At 39.9% G+C, this 26,878-nt stretch overlaps 1 protein-coding gene and 1 long non-coding RNA gene across 23 annotated transcripts in view; one reads left to right on the forward strand and one right to left on the reverse strand.

The window, feature by feature from the left end:
- Positions 1 to 26,878, reverse strand: part of TRIM2 (tripartite motif containing 2) — a 109,896-nt gene that overhangs the window by 28,554 nt on the left and 54,464 nt on the right. For 9 of the 22 annotated variants that reach the window (XM_030563493.1, XM_030563488.1, XM_030563485.1 and 6 more), the window contains exons 2-6: positions 23,579 to 23,760; positions 21,338 to 21,575; positions 9,643 to 9,794; positions 8,622 to 8,802; positions 3,902 to 4,625 (exon numbers count right to left, since the gene is read on the reverse strand). In XM_030563493.1, the coding sequence (XP_030419353.1) occupies positions 3,902 to 4,625; positions 8,622 to 8,802; positions 9,643 to 9,794; positions 21,338 to 21,575; positions 23,579 to 23,712 (1,429 nt within the window). In that variant the 5' untranslated portion in view covers positions 23,713 to 23,760. The other 13 variants (XM_030563496.1, XM_030563487.1, XM_030563490.1 and 10 more) reach the window with 10 other exon arrangements.
- On the forward strand, positions 5,577 to 6,725 carry LOC115652032. Its single transcript, XR_004000515.1, has 2 exons — positions 5,577 to 5,619; positions 6,322 to 6,725. It is a non-coding gene; the product is annotated as an uncharacterized LOC115652032 (long non-coding RNA).

The raw sequence follows: 26,878 nt of genomic DNA on the forward strand, positions 1-26,878 counted from the left end.
TAGAATGGGATGAAGTGATCCATGTATCCCAGTGGGGGAAACTCCAATGTTAGTAGACAAAGCTTCAAGTTCTAAATTTATTTTTTCAAGCAATCAAAACACAAAACAAAACCATCACATTATGTTGTTTCTGTTATAACAGAACGAAGCTGTGCTCCAACTTTCAAAATACATTTGGGTTATAAGTGAGGCCTGCAGTATATAGATAGGGCTGTGAAAAATTGGGACTGTTCCATGAATTGCAATCCAACCAGATATCAGGTTCATGGTACAAGCTGCTCACTTGAACCAAGATATGCTGCAGTGCTAACAGACACTATTGGTAGAAATGTGAATCTACAGAGATTTTTTAAAATAAATAAATAAAATCCAAGATATCTTGCAAATTATCTGCAAGGTATCATCTATTTTAGTATTTTAAAAAATATATTGAGCTTATCTGACACTCTAGAAAATAATTCATTTTAAGGATTGTCCAAATTCTTCCCTGGGTAAATCTACTGATTTACATCAGGGATGAATTTGGCCTTCCCGTTGTGTGCAGGTGAGTGAACATGCATGCATGCAGGAGCAACAGAGAAACTAGTGCTCATGAAAGATGTCAGATTGTTACGATAACTGTCAGAGGTCCCCTGTTTATTCTCAGAACTGGCACATCTCTGATAGGGAAAGCTATGTTGCCACTCTGCTAGGCCTCAACAATGACCCAGAGGGACATCCCTAGGGCCTTGTGTGCTCTAGGAAAGTTAGGACACAGCTGCAACAGCGAGAAACTTCTGCCACTGTATTTTTTAACCTTACTGCTAGTAGGGCTGGATGACTGTTAAAAATGTCTGAGACATGTCTACACTAACCCCTCTGTTGTTGCTTCCACCAATGGAAACTGCATTGGTGGAGAATTACAGATCCTGTAATTATCTAGGGCAGACAGCCTAGATGGAGGGAGGGGAAGGAGGTTTAATCTTCACAGCCCTTTAAATAACCAGTCTCTCTGATGAGACTACTAGTAAGAGTTGCATTGGTGTTAGTGTGGTAGTATTTTTTGTGAGAAGGATACATGCCCACTAACACTGGAGAACATCCAATAGGAACTAAATGCATTTCACTGAGGACAAACCATCAACAGGATACAAAGTTTGGCCACTACTGAAATAGGCTGAATTGAACCAGTGACCTAAATGTGAAGGGCTATGCATCTCATTTCCAATTTTCTGAGACTGCATGCCCCACAAAACAAACATTATTGCCTATAAAACGGAGCACCATCCTCTCCCTGAAAAGACTCCTTAATATATATTGAATCTGTTATATTCACAAGGTCATTTATTTCACACTGCAATATACTGGTCTGTTTCTTTACCCTTCTTTTAGGAAAGACTGGTGATCGTTAGGTCCATTTTCAGAAAGAGAATGTTAATTTTACCTACGTACGATGGTAATGAACATATTAAAAATATAGATAGATTACATACGTAAAACAAACAGACATGGATAATCACATGCAAAGAAATCATTTGTGACTGTATGTCCAACACAATTCTTAATGTATTCTGGTCTTTACCATTTGTTCAATCACTCTTCAGTGACTGGGCATGTTGTCTCATTAGCAAATTCCATACATGAACTTCTGTAGACTTGATTTTTTTAAATATTGTAAATCTTGCTATTTTTTCCCCTCCCCAAGTCCTAGGGAAATTTATAGATTTAGTATTTAGTTACATTGTATTATTTTAAGATACAGTAAAATAATTTATAGGCCTTTTTAGTTAGTGAGTTGTTATATTCACAGGCACTATATTAAAGACGAATTAAGACAGTAATTGTAAATGAGACTGAGATGATGCATTTATTTCCAAAACAAGCATTGTAAGCCCAGGAATTCAGAGATAAAGGTTAAACTAATAAAATAAATAATAATAATAATAGTCCAAATATATGTTAAAGTATAGGTGTCTTAACTGCACATTTCCAAACAGGTTTAACCTCTGCCCTTCAGTGACATCAAGAAATACTAAGAGTATATGATTAAGGCATTTAGCTTTTGTAGTCCCAGATTAGTTAAAAAATGTTTAAAGACACATAGGAGTCTTTTCTTTTCTCTTTCTGCTACTTACGATGTGAGAGAAATTTTAACAATGATGTTTAATCTAAGACCATGTAATCACGCAGTTACTGCAGGATGTCACTATAGCAAGGTTAAGTAATAGTTAAGACTGTAGCATACTTTATCCTAAATCATGATATATATTTTCTCAACCAGTCCCATTTTAACAGTTTTTGTCTCAACATTTCCCTTTATAAAAACAATTAACATTTTCACACAATAATAATAAAACAAGAAAACCAAAGAGATTACCACCGTGAGCTATTTCTAATGTCCTAAAGATATGTAATATCAATCTTAAATTTTAACTTTTGGGGCCAAATTCAGCAGTACACTCTGGGTGCTTACCCTGTTCTGGAGCAGCATGAAACAGCCGGTGTACACATCATCAATTCTGTCCTCTTTCCAGAGTTTTCTCCTCTCCTGCACCCTATATTCTCCTGCTCATACACCCCCGTTTCCCCTTTCTTCTGGCATCTCATTTTCCCTGCTCAGACATAAGACAGTTTCTACTGCCCTGTATTTCCCTAGACACACACATCACATTTCCCCCTTGAATCAAAAGCTTCTCTCCTTCCTGCAGATCTGATGCAATGGTTAGTTGTTGGGTTTTTGTTGTTGTTTTTTTGGGGAGAGGGGAGAATTAGGGTTAATGATCATTTTTGTGTCATTTTTCATAGCTTGAAGTTAATCTGGTTAGTAGAGGCTGAAGAATAAAATCTTCTATTTAAGAAAAACTCATGAAGACAGACTTGTCCTCCCAAAATGATTATCATATCTCATTGTATACAGTGGAACAGGGGCCATAGACTGACCTCAGTTAATACGCCTTCCTTCAAAATAACCACTACCTTCCATTGTTCTCAGTTTGGTGAGGGTGCGGGGAAGGAAGGAGTTAAGCTTTCTGCACAGAACATGGCAGCCTCCTTTGGTGTCAGGGAGGTGGAAAGGAACATTGTGAGAAGGCAAATTGAGGCTTTAGCTAGATAGTGACTGTCTTTTTTGTCATGCATCCGATGAAGTAGGTGAGCTCATGCCCCAATACTTCTGTTAGTCTATAAGGTGCCACAGGACTCTTTGATGTCTTTTGAGAAGGACATGTAAATGGAGAGCAGTATTTAGATGCATCCCTATTGAGAACAATAGAAAATCAAAGCCATTTTGAAAGAGGGGAATTATTCTTCAAATACTCTGAAAAAGAATTTGCTACTCAGCTCTGTTTTAAGGAGAACTTGAAAGGGACAGATTTTTAAAGATATTTAGGTGCCAGTGGGAGTTAGGCACTGAGATAATTAAAAAAACCTGGCCCTAAGTGTTTTATCCTGTAGGACTATAACTTCCTGCCTTTAAACCTCAAATCCCACTTACATCACTTAAAACCCCTCTCCCCAAACTTCAGATTATTTTTTTGGCATCAGTTAAATGTACTATTCACCTCACAGTACACAAGAGCCAATAAATTATGTTCTAAACCCAACAGTAAATATTAGTCACAGGAGAATTTCTATCCTTTCCCTTCTTTCTCTCTCCAGTTGTCACAGAGACAAACACATTGGGTAGAAATTCCAAGAACAACAGAGCTGGGGATTTTTTCCTTTAGGGACATATGGAATGAAATCCCATGCAACTCCTCATTTACTATTCTAACAACTTCAAAAACCTAGACCAGCATTAAATTTCACTTGTGTGTTGACAATAATTTAAAATTAGCTTTCTACCAAGTTTTCCTGAAGTGTACTTAATTACAATTTGAATGTCATGACCCTAGTTCCAATAGATAGAAAGTAATTTCCTTACCCACTCTGAAGATCAAGTCATCTTCAATAGGATTCTCTTTTCTTTTGCCAGTGCTGTACATACTAGCAGGCCTTTTCACAGCTTTCTGCTTCACATGGCCACTGCCAGGAGACTTAACACGCCTCTTAACTCCTTCGGTAGTAGGGGACACATCTGCTGATCTGATCACTTTAAGTTTAAATGGACTGCCCCTGATATGCTGATCATAAAGTCTCAGTGCGAGAGTAAAGTCCCCTTCTTTCTGAACAGTATACAAAAATTCGTAAGTGCCGTTTTTATTGTCAAGTATTTCTCCATCCGCCACACTCCCATCAGGTGTGCTCAGTTCAGCAGTGAGGTAAGCATTCCCAGATTTACACAGCTCCCCATCTTTGTCCTTGGTTGTTATGGTAACTGACATAGGCTGTCCAATCACAGTTTGCCTCAGCCCCTCACCTGTGGCAACTGTTTCAGATGCTACGGCATTAGTGGTTAAAATAGTACCCAGGTTGTGAATGGATTTCTTCAATCCTTCTGTTTCTACTATGAAGTCCAGCTGGTCATTTTCACGGGGCTGCAGAGGGAAGTCCTGGTCAGCCAGCTCATTCAGCTTGTCACTCATTTGCTTCTTAACCAGTAAAACTTCAGTTTCAGTACCATGGTTGAGTGCTTGGGCTGTAAAGTTGCTGCAACTCTTAATACTCTCTTGTCCTTCCAGCAGGGTATCCAGCTGTGTCTGTAGGACCTGAAAGTAATATGAAACACCTGGTTCAAGTCATGTCAGGATGAGATTGGGTGACAATCTGGAAATGCAAACTTATAGCTATGCAAATCCTTAAAGCACAACCTACTGTGTCATATGTTAAAAGGGTCAACTTTTAAAAAAGTGCAGTGTCTATTCCCTGGAACCCACCAGTAAGCTACGGCAAGATTCATGGAGCACCAGGACTCAGTCTGGTGTGGACCTCCTAATGTGAAACCCCACAGCACTGGCTTCAGAGGTCCACCAATAGCAAATTGTTACATTACCGCTCCATCTGCCTCACTACTGAATGTGCTGGTAGAGCTGCCATCCCTCTGTCTGACAGCAGTCATAGATTGTTTCACAACAATGTGGACAATGAGCTCTGCACACAGGGACGCTGGTATTTTGGAGTCACCAGACATCCCCCTATTTACACGGGAGGCTGCAGCAAGTTGCCCCAGAGATTTCCTCTTCTCCCACATTTACAGTGGGGAGACCCCTCTCCTCTGTAATACAAGAAGCACGGTTGTGGGGGGCGGGGGTCTCAGAATGGCTGAATGGAGAGATTGGCCCTCAACCAAAAGAAGAGAGAAAAGGAAAGAGTCTCCTTATGAGAGGGGTGGGCAAAATACGGCCTGGGGGCAGCATCAGGCACTTCAGATGTTTTAATCCAGCCCTCAAGCTCCCGCTGGGCAGCAGGGTCTGGGACTTGCCCTGTTCTGGTGCTCCAGCTGGTGGCTTGCCCCGCTCTGTGCAGCTCCTGGAAGAGCAGCATGTCCCCTGTCAAGCTCCTACATATAGGAACAGCTAGGGGGCACTGCACACTGCCCTCACCCCAAGTGCTGCTCCCACAGCTCCCATTGGCTGGGAACCACGGCCAATGGGATCTGCAGGGGCAGCACCTGTGGACAGGGCAGTGTGACAAGCTGCCTGGCTGTGCCTCCATGGAAGAGCCAGAGGGGGAACATGCTGCTGCTCCTGGGAGCTACTGGAGGTAAGTGCCACATGGAGTTTGCACCCGACTCCCTCCTGTGCCCTGACTCCCTGCCCCAGCCCTGATCCCCCTCTTGCCCTCCGAACCCCTTGGTCCCCACCCAGAGCACCCTCCTGCACCACCAACCCCTCATCCCCAGCTCCACCCCAGAGCCTAGGCTGTACCCTTAGCCAGAGCCCTCACACCCTACCCTCTGCCTAGCCCAGAGCCCCCTCCTGCACCCTGAACTAATTTCTGGTCCCACCCTTGAGCCCTCACCCCAACCCCCAAATTTTGTGAGCATTTGTGGCCCACCATACAATTTCCCTTGGGCCAAAAAGTTTGCGCACCCCTGCTCGATCAGGAACCAGAGAGGGAAGTCTACTCCCCAGTTTTCAACAGCCAGGAAGGTGGGGGCTAATAGGATAGTAGGAAGAATTGTTAGGGTGGGCAGGTAAGGTAGCCTGAAATTTTGGTGGATTCTAAATAGCCACTTCATATTTAAGGTTGCAACAGAGTATCGATTATACACTCAATTTTAACCTTTGCTCTAAAATCCACAAAGTCATATCAACCTCAGAATTGGTAAGTGAGGTCTGGAAACAAGGTAGAAATATTATATTTTACAAATTTGAAATGAATTGGAAAAGGATTCCTGAATTATGACACCCTAAAAAGAGGGATTTACTCAAATACAGAATGTCCAACTTTTTGATATTGTAGTGAAAATGTATGAAATATTGAAAATGTGCAGTTTACTACTACAAAGATGGGACTATAGCAGGCTGGCATCTCTACAAGGGCAGAATTAAGGTAATTTGTCTACCATTGGTGTGAATGTTTATACTTACAAATGTTATAGCTTCTTGTACATCTAGTCTAAATTTAGAATGAGTCTGACTTTATATACCTACTTCTATACCATATTCTTTTAAGAATTGTTACCTTTAAATTATTGACATGTACCATTAATCTTAACTTCACTTTGAAGTATTTTGTCCAGGAATTTTACATAGTTTACTGCTGTTCCCCACCCACTGCACAAAATTCAGGAATATTTGCTATGGATATGAACAGGCAGCAAAACAATTACAAAGCATTTTGTGATCTTAAAATTCTTTACTTACTTACAAAAAACTCCACATATTTTTTCTGTCTAGCCTTTATTCTAGGACATGCTGAGCTAAACAGATATTATAGCTAACAATCAGTCCCAATCTGACTAGGAGCCACATGTGGCTGTAACTTGCTGCACAGTAACAGGAACAATCCACAACTATGGAGAAAATCAATTTGCATCTATAGCTTTAAATTATTATATTCCAAATATTTTTCTGTCATTACATAGAAGTAAAATATTCAACCTCACCATAACTCATATTTATAACATATTTCAAATATTTAAAAAGAAATATGACTGTCAGCTTGGATAACTGCAATATACTGGTCAATTCACTTTTGTTTATAGTGTACTTGTAGTCAGTTTCATTTTTAATATTCATACTGTACATTAGCAGGATGCTGGAATATTTGGGTTTAAAATGAATAATGCTTCCCTGCAGTGTTTCAAAGTAAACTGTTTCTAGTCACTGTTTTAAAATAAATTTCATTAAAACATTTCTTCTAGTGTTTGCTTATACAAAAAAAACCCTAGATTTTACAAAATCTAAAATGACCTGAAAGTATACTTTTAAAGGAAAGTATGATAATATATGCTCTGTGGAAACTTTCCAAACTAAAGAAAATGTGATATCAGACATAATGGCTGCATTGCACATACGGGCCACGTCCAGACTAGGGTATTAAAATCGCTTTTAGATACGCAACTTCAGCTACGTGAACAACGTAGCTGAAGTCGAATTTCTAAAATCGAGGTACTCACCCGTCCAGACGGCGCGGCATCGATGTCCGCGGCTCTCCATGTCGATTCCAGAACTCCGTTCGGGTTGATGGAGTTCCGGAATCGATGTAAGCGCACTCGGGGATCGGTACATCGCGTCCAGACTAGACACGATATATCGATCCCCGCGCAATCGATTTTAACCCGCCGATGCCGCGGGTTAGTCTGGACGTGGGCTAAGTGGTGAAGGGCCATTGTCTAGCTTGCTGGAGAAAGGTATGTACCTCTTTGAGTGACAGAAAGAGATACAGACTAATTATGCAGCCTCAAAGCAGGTCAGAGTGAGGACACTGACCCATTCTCCCCCATTGACCAGAAGAGAGGGAAGATTATATAAGGACACGCTGAGTAGAAGTCCTCTTTTACCAGGAGCAGGTGGAGCAGTACCCACATTCCCACCCGTGGAAGTGGCAAAATACCAGGTTTGGTCAGGATTCACTGTGAACACTGCGCTAGTTGTTCTTTTCCTTGGGGGTGGGGGGCAGGGCAGCACTGGGAAGGAATTCTTCCCTCACTGCCAGATTGGCAAAGGCAAAGTATGTGTGTGCACGCGTGGGGGGGAAAGGGGTGTTTGCCTTCCCCACAGTGGGTTGTGGGAGGGGGAAGTTAGCTGGGAGTGAACACAGGAGTTAGGCTATGATGTTGCAACTCATTATGCTCACATGGGGCACTACTCTATAGGGAAGGGATACAGTGATCAGAAAAATGGACTGGTAAAGGGTTTAAAGAAGGTATTTGTTAAGAGCAGAAATAGGGGAGGTTGGGGCTCTTATGACTGACAACAGGGAGCCAATACCCTATTTCTTTTATAGCCTACCTTAACCCTCATTCGTGAAGCGAGAGCAGATGAGAGGGTAAGGTTCCAGCAGACGGGGGGTTGATAGAAGCCCCTGGGTATAAATTGAAATGATCATAGAATTACCTGCACAGTATGCTTTTACCTGAGAGGAATTCCCAGACAGTTAAGAATAAAGTTGCAGCTGCATTAAACCACATACAGTGTCTCCTGTCCTTCTTTCAGCATAACTGGACAATAAATTTTACCTGTTGGCATCATGTAGCCATTATAAGAATTGTTTTATTAAATTAATAACTGTCACTGGAAAAAGAACACCTCTCTTACTTTGTGTTTAAGGCCATAATTCACTTCCAGTTCCATAAGCAACACACTCTTTCGCACATTTAAAGTCTTCTGTAGTTCATCAAAAGTGGAATGAATGTCATCTACAATGCTAGCCTTTTGGTTGGCTAACTGACATATAATTTCGGATATGAAGTGAAGTGCAGAATCTATCTCTGGAAGTCTGTGGAGGAAATAAATTACAATGACTGGCATCTCAAAAAACAGTCTTGTCCCTTGTTCCTAAAATCCTGTGATGAAACAATCCCATTCCCAAGTGTTTTTTAAAGGCAGTATTTTTCAACAACAAAATTCTGCTCCTTTTATTACAATTAGGGCTGCCAATTTGGGTTCGATGTATTCCTGAGGTTTCATCACATAATATTAAAGATTCATCTTTAATTCCTGCAGACTACAGGACAATCCTTGAAGGTTGGCAACCCTACTTACAGTATAGTCGTTTAAACTTTTTTAAAGAAAACCAAAAGATTGGTGCATTATCAATGACATTCTAGGGCCAAACTCCTCTCTGGTAGAACTCCTCTGAAACCGATGGAGTTCCACTAGGGAGGACTTTTAAAGATAAACAGTCATTCATGCTTCTGTAGGGGTGCGGAAGGAGGAAATTGGAACTTTCCCACATCTTCCACTATTTTCCAAAAAGTTCTAATATATTTTTAAAGATCAAGTATCATTCATGTGTTCTGTGTCTAAATGTGCATACCAAATATTTTTCTCCCCAGCATTCTACATCGCTTCCTTAGGGTGTATAAACAAGACCCAGCCTCTACCATGCAGAAGATACCTAGTTATTTTTTTGATCCTCTTTGCTAAAATATTAATATTTTAAAATGTTAGTTAAAACCACATTGTAAAGGAAAACAAGTCAGGGGATCATGTTAGATGACCTAACAGTTCCACAAGGGGCAGCGTGAACTGATTAAGACAGCAATTTCAATAATAGCTTGACCAGTCACCTAATGCACAGCAGTATGTCATGGTGAAGCCAGAATAACTTGTGTACCTTTTGTTGACAGCATCCAGCTGGACTTGTAGTGAAGCCTTGTGTTGTTCTACCACATCCTTCAGAGGTACAGTGGGGTGTTCTGCATGTTCTCCCTCTGTACATTCCCGGCACATGGCTGTTTCACAAGATTGGCAGTAAAATTCCATCACCTGGTACAAGAGAGTGCAGTTCTAAATTTAACATTACAGCAACAGCATCACTTGCAGCATCTCTTAGGCTACAGGAAGGATGTTTTGAATATATTACCCAAATCCTGAGACTATAGCCTGGCACAAAGCATAAGTGTTTAAGAAAGTGGCTGTTTTAAAATTTGTGATACTCCTTAAAAGCTGATATTGCCATTGATTTATTTGAAACTACCAAATGCAACTGCTTTAAATGAATTTAGTAAGAAACATAAGATCAGCTCTAGAAACTGAGTACCAATACAGCAGCAGCAGCTAGCCATAACACTCTCCAGACACTGTGCAACAATAGATAACAATCTATCTCCATTCAGTGATGGAATGAACGGCCACTGAAGACCAGGTCACTTTAGTCTTGGTGCTAAGTCATCCATAGCCTCTTTCCTGAGACTGCCAAGCAGGGTTTTTCATAATGTCACTACATGAACTGGAGACTGAGATCACCAAACATGACCATCATTTGCACTGACCTGGATCATATCTGAACCAATGATCGAAAAGGGAAAAAGCTCCATATCCCATTTCCAATCCCCATAAAACAATCTCAGGTGGAGATCTGACTGAAGTAGTGATCTACATTTATAAAGGGAAAGAACATTTCAACCTGTTACACTGCCAGTGCAATATTTGCATTCTATTTAGAGACAAACCTGATTGTTACATTTGCTAGGATATGCACCAAAAGCTGCATACATTCACAAAAGAACAAGGAACAGATAAGTCCTACATATAAAACCCATAGGTTAGTTGAAATATTACCACTTCCAAACAGAGAGTGAGTATGGTATTACATATACAAGGAATGTCAGATTTATTAAAAAATAAAGACACTCATAGAATGTGTCTCAAAGGGAGAAGCTGGCAGCACACTCGTGAATTCCAAACAGAGTCAGCTTCACATGCAATTAGGCCCATGTTTTTGGCACTCAGAACTCTTAAACAGAGCCATCTGCACTGAGTATGTTGACACCAAGAAGTCTGTGAGAGGAAGAGTGAGTCAGCTATGTTCACATGAGCCAAAAACATTCTATAGGAGCTGCACAAAATAACTAGCAAGACCAAGAAGTTTCTGAGAAGTAGTGAGGTAAAAGACAAAAGATTTTTATCTGGTAAGTGTGACAAAGTTCCTCCCCTACTTTGTGGGTCCTGCGCTTATTGGCAGATTTGCTCACCTCAGTGATCTTCCCCACAGTCTGGATCAACTCCTCCTGTGTCTGATTAGAAGTTGGGAGGAACCCGGGCCCGCCTTCTACTCCGGGTTCCAGCCCAGGGCCCTGTGGATTGCAGCTGTCTATAGTGCATCTTTTAACAGCTGAATGATAGTTACAACTCCCTGGCCTACTTCCCCATGGCCTCCTCCAAACACCTTCTTTATCCTGACCACAGGACCTTCCTCCTGCTGTCTGATAACACTTGTACTCCGTAGTCCTCCAGCAGCACACCTTCTCACTCTCAGCTCCTTGTGCCTCTTGCTCCCAGCTCCTCACACACACTTCCTCTCCTCTAACTCCTCCCTCCCTGACTGGAGTGAGCTCCTTTTTAAACCCAGGTGCCCTGATTAGCCTGCTTTGATTGATTGACTGCAGGTGTTCTAATCAGCCTGTCTGCCTTAATTGGTTCTAGCAGGTTCCTGATTACTCCAGTGCAGCCCCTACTCTCATCACTCAGGGAACAGAAAACTACTCAGCTAGTGACTAGTATATTTGCCCTCTACCAGACTCCTGTACCACACTGGCCTGGGTCTGTCACATAAGAGAATTAGTCAGTATTTTCCTTTAATAAGCTTCTCTCATCTCCACCCCAAAGATGTGGCCAACACAGATAAGGATTTATTTATTTGTTGGTAGCTCATGGAAACTATTTTACAGAAAAAAGAAGACAAAGGAGCAGCTGGAGAAGAGAGTATCAGGTAGAGTATAAAAGCAGAGGAAAAAAATATGTAAAATTTACAAATTAAGGTTCAGTCATGCAAACCTGAAAGGTAGTGAGCATCATCAGCCCACAATGAATTCACTGGGAATTCAGGGAGCTCAGCACCTCACAGGATGAGGCCCTTTGAATCTCGATGGTGTTTCTTCACACATGGAGAACTGCCACTTTACTGATAAACATCAGCAAGACGTTCAGTCTCAAGGTGACAATAGAATTAAGACAAAATAAATGTAACAAAGCTGGAGACATTCATGGATGTAAAGTAACTGAAATTAACAACAAAGAAGAAAAATAAATATCAGACTTTAGACAACTCTGAAAGTCTTTGTCATATGGTCATGCACTTCATTTCCTTTGTCTTATTCTACATCACCGTCAAGATGTTGTTAACTCTGTTTCTTACTTATTTGACTATTATATTTAAGAGACTTTACAAAACTCTTTAGTGAAGTGATGTAATTTTTGTGTAATTAGATACAATTATTAAAATTAGTGCTGTTGATCAATCACAGTTAACTCATGCAATTAACTCAAAAAATAAATCACAATTAATCACAGTGTTAAACTGTTAAAACCTAGACTACAATTTGAAATTAAATATTTGGATGTTTTTATACATTTCAATTACAACACAGAATGTAAAGTGTACAGTACTCACTTTATATTTATTACAAATAAATGGCATACAAAAAGTATTTCAATTCACTTCATGCAAGTACTGTAGTGCAATCTCTTTATCATGAAAGTGCAACTTACAAATGTAAAAATTGTGCGTGTTACGTAACTGCACTCAAAAACAAAACAATGTAAAAAACTTTAGATTCTGTAAGTCCACTTAGTCTACTTCTTGTTCAGCTAATCATTAAGACAAACAAGTTTCTTTACATTTATGGGAGATAACGCTGCCTGCTTCCTATTTACAATGTCACCTGAAAGTGAGAACAGGCATTCACATGGCACTTTTATAGCCGGCATTGCAAGGTATTTACGTGCCGGATATGCTAAACATTCATATGCCACTTCATGCTTTGGCCAGCATTCCAGAGGACTTGCTTCCATGCTGATGATGCTTGTTAAAAAAAAAAAATTTCATTAATTAAATTTGTGACTGAACTCTTTGGGGAAAATTGTATGTCTCCTGCTCTGTTTTACCTGCATTCTGCAATATATTTCATGTTATAGCAGTCTCGGATGATGACCCAACACATGTTGTTCATTTTAAGAACACTTTCATTGCAGTTTTGACAAAAACACAAAGAAAGTACCAATGTGAGATTTCTAAAAATGGCTACAGCACACAACCCAAGGTTTAAAAATCTGAAGTGCTTTCCAAAAACCCAAAAGGGACGGGGTGTGAAGCATGCTTTCAGAAGTCTTAAAAGAGCAACACTCCAATGCAGAAACTATAGAACCTCAGCCACCAAAGAAAAATCAGCTTTCTGCTGGTTGCATCTGACTCAGATGATGAAAATGTACACACATTGGTCCACACTACTTTGGATCGTTATTGAGCAGAACCCATCATCAGCATGGATGCATGTCCTCTGGAATGGTGGGGTTGAAGCATGAAGGGACATATGAATCTTTAGCACGTAAATATCCTGTGATGCCAGCTACAACAGTGCCATGCTAATATCTGTTCTCATTTTCAGGTGACATTGTAAATAAGAAGTGGGCAGCATTATCTCCTGCTCATGTAAACAAACTGGTTTGTCTGAGCGATTGGCTGACCAAGAAGTGGGACAGAGTGGACTTGTAGGCTTTAAAGTTTTAAATGGTTTTACTTCTGAGTCCAGTTAATTCAGTTAATTCTACATTTGTAAGTTTAACTTTTATGATAAAGAGAGATTGCACTGAGGTACTTGTATTAAGTGAATTGAAAAATAATATTTGATTTTACAGTGGCAAATATTTGTAATAAATATTATAAAGTGCACTGTACACTTTGTATTCTGTGTTGTAAATGAAATATATTTGAAAATGTAGAAAATATCCAAAAATATTTAAATAAATGGCATTCTATTATTAACAGTGCAATTGTGATTTTTTAAATTCCTTGACAGCCCTAATTAAAATACAAATTTTTACTGCACTACATTGAATTATCCCTTTCTGAATACAGTATAATGCACCCTGATGTGCTGCTGCAAACATACATTTGAGACCTTGACTGGAACAATTTAGAACATATGCTCCAGTTTGTCCAAAAACCTCTTTCTGGCATATAGAAAAAAAATCAGTCTTGGATAATCTTCTCTCTCCTTGTTCCAATACCAACAAATCACATACAACCTGAACAGCAAGAGTGGCTGTGTTCTAAAGAGAACATCTATATGGCTCCCTAGGAGCAATCCCCTTTCCCGCAGACATATTTTAATTTTTTTTCACTGAATCTTTTTTCATTTTGATATGACACAATCTAGACAGTTTCACGGCATGAAAGGGGGAAAAAAAAGTTATTCTATGCAATTTAGGCTTAGTTTAAAGTCAATCCTGCCTAGAAACTGATTTCCCCAGATTTTGTCTAGCATCTCTTAACCTGCTAATACTTTTAATATTTTGTTCTTTTGTATTTAGTTCTAACTACAGACATATGCTACTGCAATGGCTCTCAACCTTTCCATACTACTGTACTCCTTTCAGGAGTCTGATTTGTCTTGCATACCCACAAGTTTCACCTCACTTAAACGACTTGCTTTCAAAATCAGACCAAAAAAATACAAAGTGTCTCAGCACATTATTACTGAAAAATAGCTTACATTCTCATTTTTACCACATACTTAAAAATTAAATCAATTGGAATACAAATATTGTACTTACTTTTTAGTGTATAGTATATAGAACAGTACAAACAAGTCATTGTCCATATGAAATTTTAGATTGTACTCACTTCACTAGTGCTTTTTCTGTAGCCTGTTGTAAAACTAGACAAATATCTAGTTGAGTTTATATACCCCTTGGAAGACCTCTGGGTATCCTCAGGTATAAACATACCCCTAGTTGAGAACCACTGTGCTGTTGGATGGGTTTTTTTTTCTGAACAGGATATTACATGTGCTTTTTTGCTGATGACAACTTTGCATTCTGAAAGTTCTTGCAAAATATACTGAGAAAACGTGATCAAACCTCTGATTTCCAGGTGGAAGCAATCCTGAATTGATCTTACTGGGCTGGATATTCTAAAGCAATCAGGAAGGTTCTCTGTACCTTGAAGTCTTTAAACCATGATTTGAGGACTTCAATGGTTCAGACACAGGTTTGATACAGGAGTGAGTGGGTGAGATTCTGTGGCCTGCATTGTGCAGGAGATCAGACTAGATGATCACAATGGTCCCTTCTCACCTTAAAGTCTATGATTCTATGATCAGCCCAACTCTGCTTTCACTGAAGTAAGTGAGTTTTTACCATTGGCTGTAATGAGATCAGAGTTAAACCAATGTTAAGTGCTTTTGAAAGACTCACCCACTGACTCCACCTTAAAACCATCCAATCTTATGCCAGCACAATGAGGTGCTTTTAAGCCTCCGAGTATGTTGTCTACCACCATTTGACACTTATAGCAACATGTTAATCTGTACAGTGAAGTATATATGTACTCAAGATAAATAATTTCTTACAGTAAGACCACATTTATCCCAAGCTCCCAGTTATTATGCCACCTGACGTCTGTTATATGGAAAAGATGGTCAGAAGTCACAAAATTCATTTCTCCACATTTATATTAGGATAATCAAAGTTGTACTGCGCTTAATTTCTTCCATTCACTGATCTTGTGTACAGTTGAATTAAAGCAGCAATACACCATACAGCAAACCTACCAGTACTAACTTTTGTTCTACCAACATTGAGCTATTATTCCACATACGGAGTAGGTAAAGCTTTAAATAATTTTTAAAAAGGTTTACAAAGGTTACAGTGGAGTTTTAAAAAAAAACAAATATGCAACGCACAAACACACCAAAATGTTACATATCTTTTCAATTCAACCAGACAAAGGTATCTGAATCCTAATATTGTGTCTCTCCAGCTAAGTTAAATATCAGCTAGTATCCTAAAAGCTCCCCTTGAGACAAAAAGCTCTTACCTCTCAGTAATGACCTCAGCTGTTTAGATTCTTCATAAGAGTGGTAACCTGACATACACTATTTCTTTAGCCTCAACAATGCACTTGTCAGGGTTCCCTCCCCAAGGCCAGTGCAACCATTTAGGTGACCTAGGTGGTTGCCTAGGGTGCTAGGATTTGAGGGGTGCCATTTTCTTCAGCAGATCTTCGGCCACCCCAGTTACTGCCGGCATTTAGGCAGAGGGGGCTGGGGCAGGGGAGCGCGGGGAGGGCCACCTGCAGTAATTAAGGTGGGCGGGGGCGGCACGCAGGGGCACTCCCCGCTCCAGCTCACCCCTGCCCCACCTCCTCCCCGAGCATGCCGTGGCTGCTTCACTTCTCCCACTTCCCAGGCTTGCGGCGCCTAAGCTGATTGGCGCTGCAAGCCTGGGAGGCGGGAGAAGTGAAGCAGCCACGGTGTGCTCAGGGAGGCGGTGGGGCAGGGGTGAGCTGGGACGTGGGCGGGGGTGCCTCAGGGCAGAGGGTGGGGAGCTGCCGCAAGGGGGGGTGCCTCAGGGCAGAGCTGCCGCGGGGTGGGGGGCGCCTCAGGGCAGGGGAACGTAAGGCGGAAGTTTTGCCTAGGGCGCGAAACATCCTTGCACCAGCCCTGTCCCTCCCCACTCTGAACTCTGGGGTACAGATGTAAAGACCTGCATGAAAGACCCCTTAAGCTTATTTCTACCAGCTTAGGTTAAAACCTCCCCAAGGCACAAATTCCTTTCCTTGGACGGTATTGCTGCCACTACCAAGTGATTTAAACAAACATTCAGGGAGGGGCCACTTGGAGCCCTATCTGCACCACCACCACCCGCAAATATCCCCCCAAGCCCTTTCACCCCCTTTCCTAGGGAGGCTTGAGAATAATATGCCAACCAATAGGTTAACAGAGTGAGGACAGACCAGACCCTTGGGTTTTTAGGATACTAAAAACCAATCAGGTTCTTAAAAGAAGAACTTTATAATTAATAAATAAATACATAAATAAAATAAATAAGTAAAAGAAGCACCTCTGTAAAATCAGGATGGAAGGTAATTTTACAGAGTAATAAAAAGATTGAAAACACAGAGGATTCCCCTCTAGGTTCAATTTCAAAGTTACAAAATAGGAATAAATCTCCCTCTTAGCATAGGGAAAATCCACAAGCTAAAACAAAAGATAATCTAGTGCATTTCCTTGCTATTACTTACAATTTCTGTAATTTTAGATAGATCATTTCAGTAGGAGCTGGGTTGCCTGCTTGGTCTCTCTCTTTGTCCCAAGAGGGAACAAAACAAAGAACACAAACAAAACCTTCCTCCCCTCCTTCCCCCCCCCCCCCGATTTGAAAGTATCGTTTTTCCCCTTTGGTCCTTCTGGTCAGGTGCCAGCTAGGTTAATTGAACTGATTAACCCCTTACAGGTAAGTCATTCTGTACCTCTGGCCAGGAAGGATTTGATATTACTGCATACATAAAGGTTGTTACCTTTTCCTTTATATTTATGACAGTACTGAACACTGGATAGTACACAATAGAGATTACAGTCTACTGAAATACATAAGTAAGTAGCATACTGCGAAGTACAAAAGATGGTGGAATGACAAGGATTTTAATGTTACACTAAACACTTCTTGTGAGCATCAAAAGATAAGTGAATTTTCAAGTGGACAGTACAGTAGCAAGTTGCATTCACACAAGTTTACAATAAATTCTTCAGTTCTAGATAGGCCCTGGTACATGCACATTAACATGTCACTTCCTTTTGGTCTTCTATGTAAACAGCAAGTGCAGTATCAATTTAACAGCTCACATTCTCTAGCGTAGGACTATATGCTGCAGTTGCAAGAAAATGAATTTGATGATCTAATAATTCTCTCTCATTTCTAACTTCTATGATTCTAGGTCAAAATCTTCAAACCTTAGTGCCTGAAGTTTGACTTCTATTCTCAACGGAAGCTGCAGGTGCTCAGCACCTTTGAAATAAAGCCACTCTTATCTCAGTGCCTAACTACAATGTAAGAGTCAAACTTTATGCACTCAGATTTGAAAGTTTTACAGTATATATGACCTATCATCCTAAATGTAAAGGAAAAAAGTGTGAGGAAGCACCTATTCATAGTTCAAACACAGGAAATAGTCTCTGACATATAAGACTGAGTTTCTCTTATCACAAGAGAGCACATGACAAAGATGTCACGTCAAAGGATTTGTTTTAAAAAAATTAATAGAGGGATATAAATAAATTGCGAAATGAGAGGGGTTAGATTAAGTGGCACACAGGCAGAGAGATCATAGAATTTACAAGGACTGAAGAAGGTTAAACTAAAATCAGGCACCAAGCCAGTGAAACAGTTTTGACCTCCCTCCCACACACCAGTATTTATCCGATTTTAGTCAAGGGGATTTTTATTCACTTAATCCAGCATCACTGGAAGGATGAAAAATTACTTCCATAAAATAAAAATATATTTTATTTCCAAACCAAAAATACATTGTATTTAAATATTACCAGGCTTTGTATCAAATGTGCGTTTTCCTGCCCACTTGATAATAAAAACACAAGGGTATGACCTGCAATGCAATATCCAAACTAGAATGAAAAAGGTAATAAACAGTAGGAAGAGAGGGGTTAATGGAGACGTGACTGCCCATTCCTACAACTGTGGCACAAATACATAACCATGTTTACTTAATGTGTCCCTGCCTTCCCCCCCGCCCAAAGTCCCATCTTCTCTCAAATCTCACATTTAGCCCTCAGCATGTTTCTCTACAGCTGTCAAATGCACTTTCAGTTCCCTGTAACAGCACCTGACTGTCACAGATTCACTCCATTCGTTCTCATCTAGCCTAAAGTAGACCGTTCACAGAAGTCTTTACCAGTTTTCATGGGTTCGAGCTGTTACCAATGGAGAATGAAGAAATGAAGTGGTCTGTGAAGCAGGAGCAACATCTGTTTGGGAGCAAGAGAGTACAGAACATCTGGGACTCTGATCTACTAACAGATATTTTCCCATCTAAAATGAGGTATGGACATTTAACAAACATCCCCCATCCCACCCCGCCATTCCTGGACACACGCAATAAACTAATCAATGCTAAAAAAGAGTCCATTATTCAATACTAGAGACTGTGCAAATTACTGCCCAGCATCTAAACTTCCCTTTTGTAAGCCAGTTAAATGAGAGACTAGAAAAAAAAACAGCCAATATCCTGGATTTGTCTCAGTCAGGGCATGACAGAGCACTTTTTGTTCTGCTGGATGAGCTCTTGCTGTTCATAGATAAGGGGAAAGCAGCCACACTCATTCTGTTGCACCTCTCTGCAGCAAATGATACATTTTATCACTATATATTCTTGTACCTTCTCACAGAAGACACATCGGTGAATGGAAATGCTTTAAAACGGCTGAGGTCCTTCCCTTTAGACTGAATTCAGGTGGTCATTATGGCAACTATCAAATAGTGTTTCCAACACTCCAGGATTGTCCTGGAGTCTCCAAAAATTAAAGATTAACATTTAATTAAAGATAATGTCATGTGATGAAACCTCCAGGAATCCTACCCAACCCTACTGCCAAAGGCCTAGCATATGGACTCCCACAAAGCTCAGTCCTCCTCCCCATATCATTTAACATTTATATAAAGCCTCTGGGATAGCAGGTGAAACAACATAGGCTGAAATGCCAACAGAATGCAGATGATAGCCAGTTCCTGATCACTGCTCTCCAATGTGAGCATCACCCCATAATTTACTCACTGGCTACCTGAAGTCAGCACTCAAATGAAGAGCAGTTTGCTAAAGCTGAGCCCAGAAAACGGAGAGCTGTTGCTGGTAGAAAGAGAAGCATTCTGGAAAGTATACTCTCGCTGAAACATTCTGAACCATCTAGGGCATTTACACTCACATAGTTATGTTATGTTGGTTGGCAGCCCTCAAAAGTCTTTGGGACTGCTCAATGCATTTGGATACACTGGATACCTAAACTAGCAATGGCAGCACAAAATGCTCACTTCCATCTGCAATTAGCCACAGATCTCACCATAGTGATCCAAGTAATCATAAGATCTAGGTTCATTTATAGGAACTTATGCCCAAAAGCTAACATCCTGGAAAAGCTCCAAATGCAACAAAATGCAGCAACTTATTTGCTTAGCAAAACAGATTACAGTGGACACATCACTTTGGTGTGCTGCTTTCAAGTCTGGCTTTTCAGTTATTAGCCTTGTTCAGGATCTCTCTTCTGACAGAGTCCATCGTGGGATTGGCCCTACCACCTGACCACTCATCACAGTTACCAGTATGTTTCCATGGACCAGTGGAATAATTAGCTAATAGGAGGTGCCTCATGAACGCCAGAGCCAGAACTTTTACAGTATCTGGACCTAGATTATAGAACTTACTCCCACAAGAGGTAAAAATAACTACAGAAATCGAATTTAGATGTTGAGCTCTTTGGAACAGGGATTGTCTTGTTTGTACAGCATCTAACACAATGGGATCCTGGTCCATAACTGGGATTCCAATGGGTGATTACAATACTGAAATAATAATAAATCACACAAACACACACACACACACACACACACACCAATAATGGAAGGGTAAGCAACTGTTATTTTATTTGATGGATGCTGGTATTATAGAGCAACTGTTTCTATTATACCAGTACCAAAACTGAGTCACATAAAAAAAATTGCCTTGAAAATTTGTCACAAATTTCTTGGCTTATAGAACAAACACAGCACTCATCTTAGAACACAAGGAGGGCAAGTTTTGCAACATGGCCTGCTTTATATGCTTTAGAAACAGGCGAAGAAATAAGAAGAGCTGGAACATTCATGTTCCAAATCAGGTTCAATGAAACATTTGGAAATTGTATGACAGACATGGACTCAGAGTTGCTCTGTAGTAGTTTATGAAAACTGTGTGTTGACACTATTCCTGGAATGTTTCCTGAATGAATTTTAATAGGGGATTGTAAGGAAAAAACAAGATAAGCCACTTTTCTGCAAACCCTTGAGGGTTGGTGTACTGGGTACTGTATCCCAGGGCGGAGCCTAAGAGTGGCGGATTTGCAGAATTCTACCCTGGAAGAGGTAAAGCCACAAGATCTAACACCTGAAGGAGGGCATTCAAAGAGATCAGAAAGGGGACATTGGCACAACAGACCCTGTAAATTTGACAGTGTTCTTACTGTGCTCTAGAAAAGAAGCAGGTAAGCAAGTATAGAGACAATAGCAACTGAGCTGAGCAGTAAGAAAAGAATATCCTGAATATTATAAGATGCTTTAACCCACCTATTAATGAATAGGCGGTCTGCTCTAGTATTTTCCTTTAAAACAAGTTTTAACCTTGTTGAGATAGATATCAGAGAGAGAGAGAGAGAGAGAGAGAACTGCTGTGGTTCTCATTATCCCTGCTATCTGAAAAACCACCATTGTTATAAGCTAGGGTGATTAGTTTAGCATGCATTACCTGAAATCATTTCACTTACATTTCCATCATGGTTGGGGCAGGAGAGAGGTTTTCCTGCAGCAACAGCTGTGACAGTCTCCAAGATGGAGGACTCTTCGATGCTGTTGTCTGGCGTTCGCTGCAGGACATCCATCAGGTTAGTGATAAAGAAGTTGTTCTGGAGTGCAGAAACCCCTTTCTCTGGCAGAATGGAGGTCTGCCGGCACACTGGGCAAGAAAGGGTTAAACTGTGGGCTGGAATGTAATTCTGCAAGCACCTGTTGGGAGGAAAGATTGAAAACAGAGAGTAGCATCAAAACCCAAGAGCTCTTAGAAATACTTTGTTTTTTTAAAGAAAATCATTTTTAACCAGCAACAGCTGTAGTTTGCATAGCAAGGGTGAAAGCGAGCCATCATGAAGGTCAGGAAGGAATTTCTTCTCTAATCTTTCCTCCCACTCATACATCCTACTCCTACGCACAAAGAATGCAGGAGACTAGATTTGATGTACCCAATATCTGATCTGATAGGACAAATATAAGTTCCTTCAAGAGTTTGTGTCTCTTTAATCCATTGGTTAAGCTGCTGTCTTTCCCAAACAATTCTCCTTGTTTAATTTTAATCTTTGGTTTTAATATTTTAGGGCCAAATCCAGTTCCCAATAAAACCAATGGGAGCTTTGGCATTGATTTCTGTGAAGCCAGGATTTCATGCTATGTGCCTTCTACAAAGGCCCTCAGCCATTTTATTTGGCTCACTGTGGAAAGCAACCACTATGTGCCAGAAACCATTTTGCTCTTCACCCACACAAAACTGAAATTATTATACTTCAGTGTTATTGGTAATACCCACTGCAAATCGAGCTAGAAAGTGATGTTTAACACCTGAACTATACATTCACATGAAGAACCATTTGACTTTAATTCTCCAGTACTTCTGTATGTAAAATAAGAAAGTCTACCACAAGCTAAATCTCCTGGGTCAAACAAAGGATTCTAAACTGTATTTTTTAGACTGACTTTTCAAAAACCACTTTTTCCTTCTCTCCACAATTTGGTGTAAAATATAATTCTAAAATATTGCTAGCTGCATTGGAGAGACAGTCAGACCAAAAGTGGAAATCAGATATATTTTCAGATTTCCTTTCTGAGGGAATTTTTTTTACATACCATGCATTACCTACACTGTGAAAGAATGATCGTTAATTACAAGTCAATATTTTAATATGGCATGTCGAAAAGTTGGACATTCAAGAATTATTTCTCTACTTAATAAAAACAACATTTTTTATTGCTTCTAACAGTGGACTGATCAGTATAAAACTGACAGTCTAAAGGCTTGATTCTGATTGCACACCATTTTCATGTTGGTGTAACTCCCTTTATTAGCTTTATTGATTTACTTCTAATTTACAGTGGTATAAATTAGACTGAAGGCAGGCTTTAAGGTCTCTAAATTCTATGACAGGCTAGGAGATACAGAACTTTCAGTACTGTTACAAGCAAAGGCCATTCCACTCCCAATACATTTGTCATTCAGAAATAACATCTTATAGAACCACAGTAAATGAAAAGGACAATGGATTTTAATATATCATTGACCTGATTCTCATCTCATTCCTATGTAAATCAAAAAAGGTCATGGACTTTAACAGAGAGAGTTACTCATCATTGTAAAGCCATTGAAAATATAGAATCAGGCCCACTGTATCTCTGAAGAATCTCTAAGATTCCTTCAGGAACAGTTCTTCGCCATTAACCAGAAGCCTTTTACAAGCAGGTATTTCAGCTGGATTTAGAGAGCTAAATACAGCCCTATAGACCTGAACTCAAGCTGCTAACCCAAGTTGCTACGTCTTCTCTGATATTTTAACCCAAGCTAGACAACGCTGGTTAGCTGACCCCCGTTAAGAACACACTTGTTTTTGAAGTTTAGACATACTCTAACTTACAGAGCAATAACTATGTTTGGTCCTGGCTCTTTCTAACAAGGCAAAACCAGAAGGGGACGGTGGAGTGAAAGAAGGGAAAAGCATACAACATTCACTTATAAACATAAAAATCTGGGACTCCAGATACTCTGTTGCTGTCTCCTGCTTACTGCCCAATATGAATAATGGCAGTTCACCTCCCTAATCTTGAATTTAGAAGCATGCTTCAGGATGACCTAGACAGACAGAAGGTATATGGTTGAAGATAATCGTAGGTTTGCGGGTATGCACTGTGATAACTAAATGAATGAAAAACCATGAACCAAAAACATGGAAAAAAATAGCTCTTACCTCTCACAGAAAGTGTGCAGACAGGGAAGTACTTTGGGGTTCTTGTAACGTTCCAGGCATATGCTGCAAATCAGAAACTGTTTGTCAATCTGTCGCACCACAGGACTTGGGATGTTGGAGCCTTCACTGGCCATCCTAGACCATTGACATATGGGTCCTGATCCCTTCTACCCTGCACACTGCTGAAACAGAGGGAGGGAGGGGAAGTTTTAATCAGCTTGAAATGCCCATTTTAATAGCCAGTTCTCCAATACACTTCATCCTGATTTAGAGGGTAATATTTCCATTTAGATCAAAATACAGAAGGAAAACTTTCAAAATGCCATATCACCACCTACAGCCTGGAAATGGTCAGCCATTTCTATCACACTATATAATAAAAACCTGTGTCTCTGTGGGTTCTCTGGAAAAGTATGTTGCAGTTGCATTGTAAGAGTTACAGGGCTGCCTGTGCTGCAGCCATTGTCAATTCTTCCATATTCTGTGATTCAAATATGTCTAGGACTCTGTCTACCCTGGCAATAGAACCATTTTTAAACATGGACCTTTTTAAAAATAGCTTCACATCAGTTTCTCCAGCCAGAGCTTCACAAACAGAACCATTTTCTAGAGTGTGGAAGACAGTTTGTGGAATGCTTGCACTGGGATGGCACAAGCCAGCTAAATGACTTTAGTATAAATCAAATTTTAAAGTCAGTTGCCTAACATAGTTTCCGTGCTAGTGCAGATGGAGCCAAAGATGGGACATGTTTGGTTTCTGGCAGGGAAAGGAGCCTCAGCTTCAGAACCAACTGAGTGCTGAGAAGGAGAAGGTGATCAGATACTACATGAATGGGTTCAGTAAAGTAGCCTAGGTTAGGTAACTAGGAGACCCAAAACTAACACATCATCCTGCCCATCACAGCAGTTGGCACCAGCAGCAGTTGACAGAGAAGGAAGAAGGAGATCCAGGAAACAGTCAGAGAATAGCTGTAAGAAATAGAACATCCCCAAAAATGAACATCCCCATATTTCTGTGACTGAAGTCTGCTCATCCCACCATGGCAAAAATAATGTAAAGGGGGAGAACTATGTGACAATCTGGAGACACAGCAGCAAGTTTTTACTCCTCAAGAAATAGGGGTCAGAAACAGAATTGGAAATCCTGCTCCTCAGATAAGACAATGGCCACAAAACAGGGTCATCATAAGGAGAAAAACCTGTCTCTGAGTCAGTGGAATAATACAGAAATGATAGACGTACATAAAACAGGTAATAGTTAAAGAGAGAAAATGTGGGGAAGAAAAAAGAAGCAGCAGCATCCAACAAAAGGACCTGAAAACTACATGTTAAAATGTGTTAGGAAATGCTAGCAAAACACGCGCAGCAAAATTGCAGGCACAAAAGAAGTGTTGTAGGAAGTCAAATGCAGTAATTTATTTTCCTTCTAACCAATAAACACAGCACTATTCCTGCACTAGAGATATTCTTGGTTTGGCAAACTTCTTGCACTGGCTTTTTAAAGAAGCTGGAGTCCTCTAGGGATCACCTTGTAATGAGCAAAGAGTCATAAAATTATTCACAATTAAAACATTAAGCAGTATGAATTGAAGAGAACATATGAAATTTATATGGGGGGGGGGGAACTGGTCACTGTGTTTCCCTTGTTTTATTATTTCAGCTCTAACATTAGTGTTACAGTATTAAATCTTATACTATATTTTTGGTTCCTGTATAAATGTGTTTTAAAAATGTATTTTTTTATTGTCACTGTTCTGTTTCAGTTTTCTCCATAACAATATAAATGCACTTAATTGTATACGTGAACTTATACCAGGTGCATGTGCATAATACACACACAGTTGATTATGTGATCCTGTTACATGTTAAATGTTTGAGTTAAAAAAATAGCTTCCAAAAATAAAAAAGCCAAACCAACCAGCTTCTGAAAGCGAGATCAAAAATGGAGTATTAGACAAATATTAAAATGCATCAGTCCACTGGGATGGAAGGCTTGGGGAGTTTCAAAGATGTGATTGGAAGGAAACATATTTGATCATTAATTCACAGTTCCATTTGCTCCCCACTCTGTACTAACCTGAAATTAAAAAAAAAAAAAAAAGAAAACAAGAGTGAAAAACAGAAAGACTGCCTGCATGCACTAAAAAGCAGGTTACAACCAGGATATGGGTGTCAAATGTAAAAAGTAACACCCTCAGCCATTTCATGTCTGTAATATAAAGAGCATTCATCATAGTAAATGAAATTCTTAAAAGAAAAATATTCCTCAAGTCCATTGCTGCAGTTATTACTCAGGCAAAAACTCTCACTATTTGAATGGGAATTTTGTCTCATTAAAGATTTCAGGATCTTTACAGCTAAAATGTTTAAGTGAATGCAGAGACTTATTTACAGTCAAAGATCTTTCAGCTGTCTGATCAATTACAGTTCCGAATCTCTTTGTAAATCGAATATTGTATACAGATCTCATCCTATCCACTTTAGGTTTAAGATATTAATCATCCAAAGAAACCATGTACAAGAGTTTAATAATAACTAGAACACAGCAAGTCCGGATTGTGTCACTCTGCTGAAATGAATGGGTTTCCAAATGTGCAACTTAAGGCAGAATTTGGTCCAGTTAGGGTTTTTATTTTTACGGAAGCTTGTTTCGCTGGTTCTCTTCCCTCTGTGACGCTGCCCCCTCATGTATACTTTTAGGAGACAGACTATGGATTTCAGACAAACTGATATATCATGGGGTATACAGACTGAAGTTATTTCTGATTAAACCAAACAAATGTGAGTGTCTTCATGCTACAAGCTTTTTCTTTTCTTCTTTTTTTTTTAAAAAACAAAACAAAAACTATAGTGAGCACCTGTCATTGCATATAACCAGACTGAAATAGCTCAACAAATTACAATCTTAGTCCTTGATTCTGCAAACACTTATGTATGAAATTTCATACATACCAGTCGTTCCAGAGAATAGTTTAATATGTAAGTGTTTGCGGGATTGGAGATTAAATGTCTGATCCTGCAACCCTCACTTGTGCAAGTATCCCACTGAACCAAATTCATCCTGAGTGTAATTCTACTAAATCAATGGCGTTATGCCAGGGTGGAATTTTACCCACTGACTACTAAAGGAGTAATCAAGGACTACTTGTTTAAGAGCTGCCTCTCTTAAATAACCCTCCTAGAAATTGGTTAAAAGACAATTTTTATTTTGTTTTATGGCAGCAGCAGCACTACACAGTGTTAAAATAGCCTTGAAATATAGGATAATTAAGGATCTAGCCGGAGTAACAGTAATTTTTA

The sequence above is a fragment of the Gopherus evgoodei genome, chromosome 5 (assembly GCF_007399415.2).
Source record: "Gopherus evgoodei ecotype Sinaloan lineage chromosome 5, rGopEvg1_v1.p, whole genome shotgun sequence".
NCBI lineage: Eukaryota > Metazoa > Chordata > Testudines > Testudinidae > Gopherus > Gopherus evgoodei.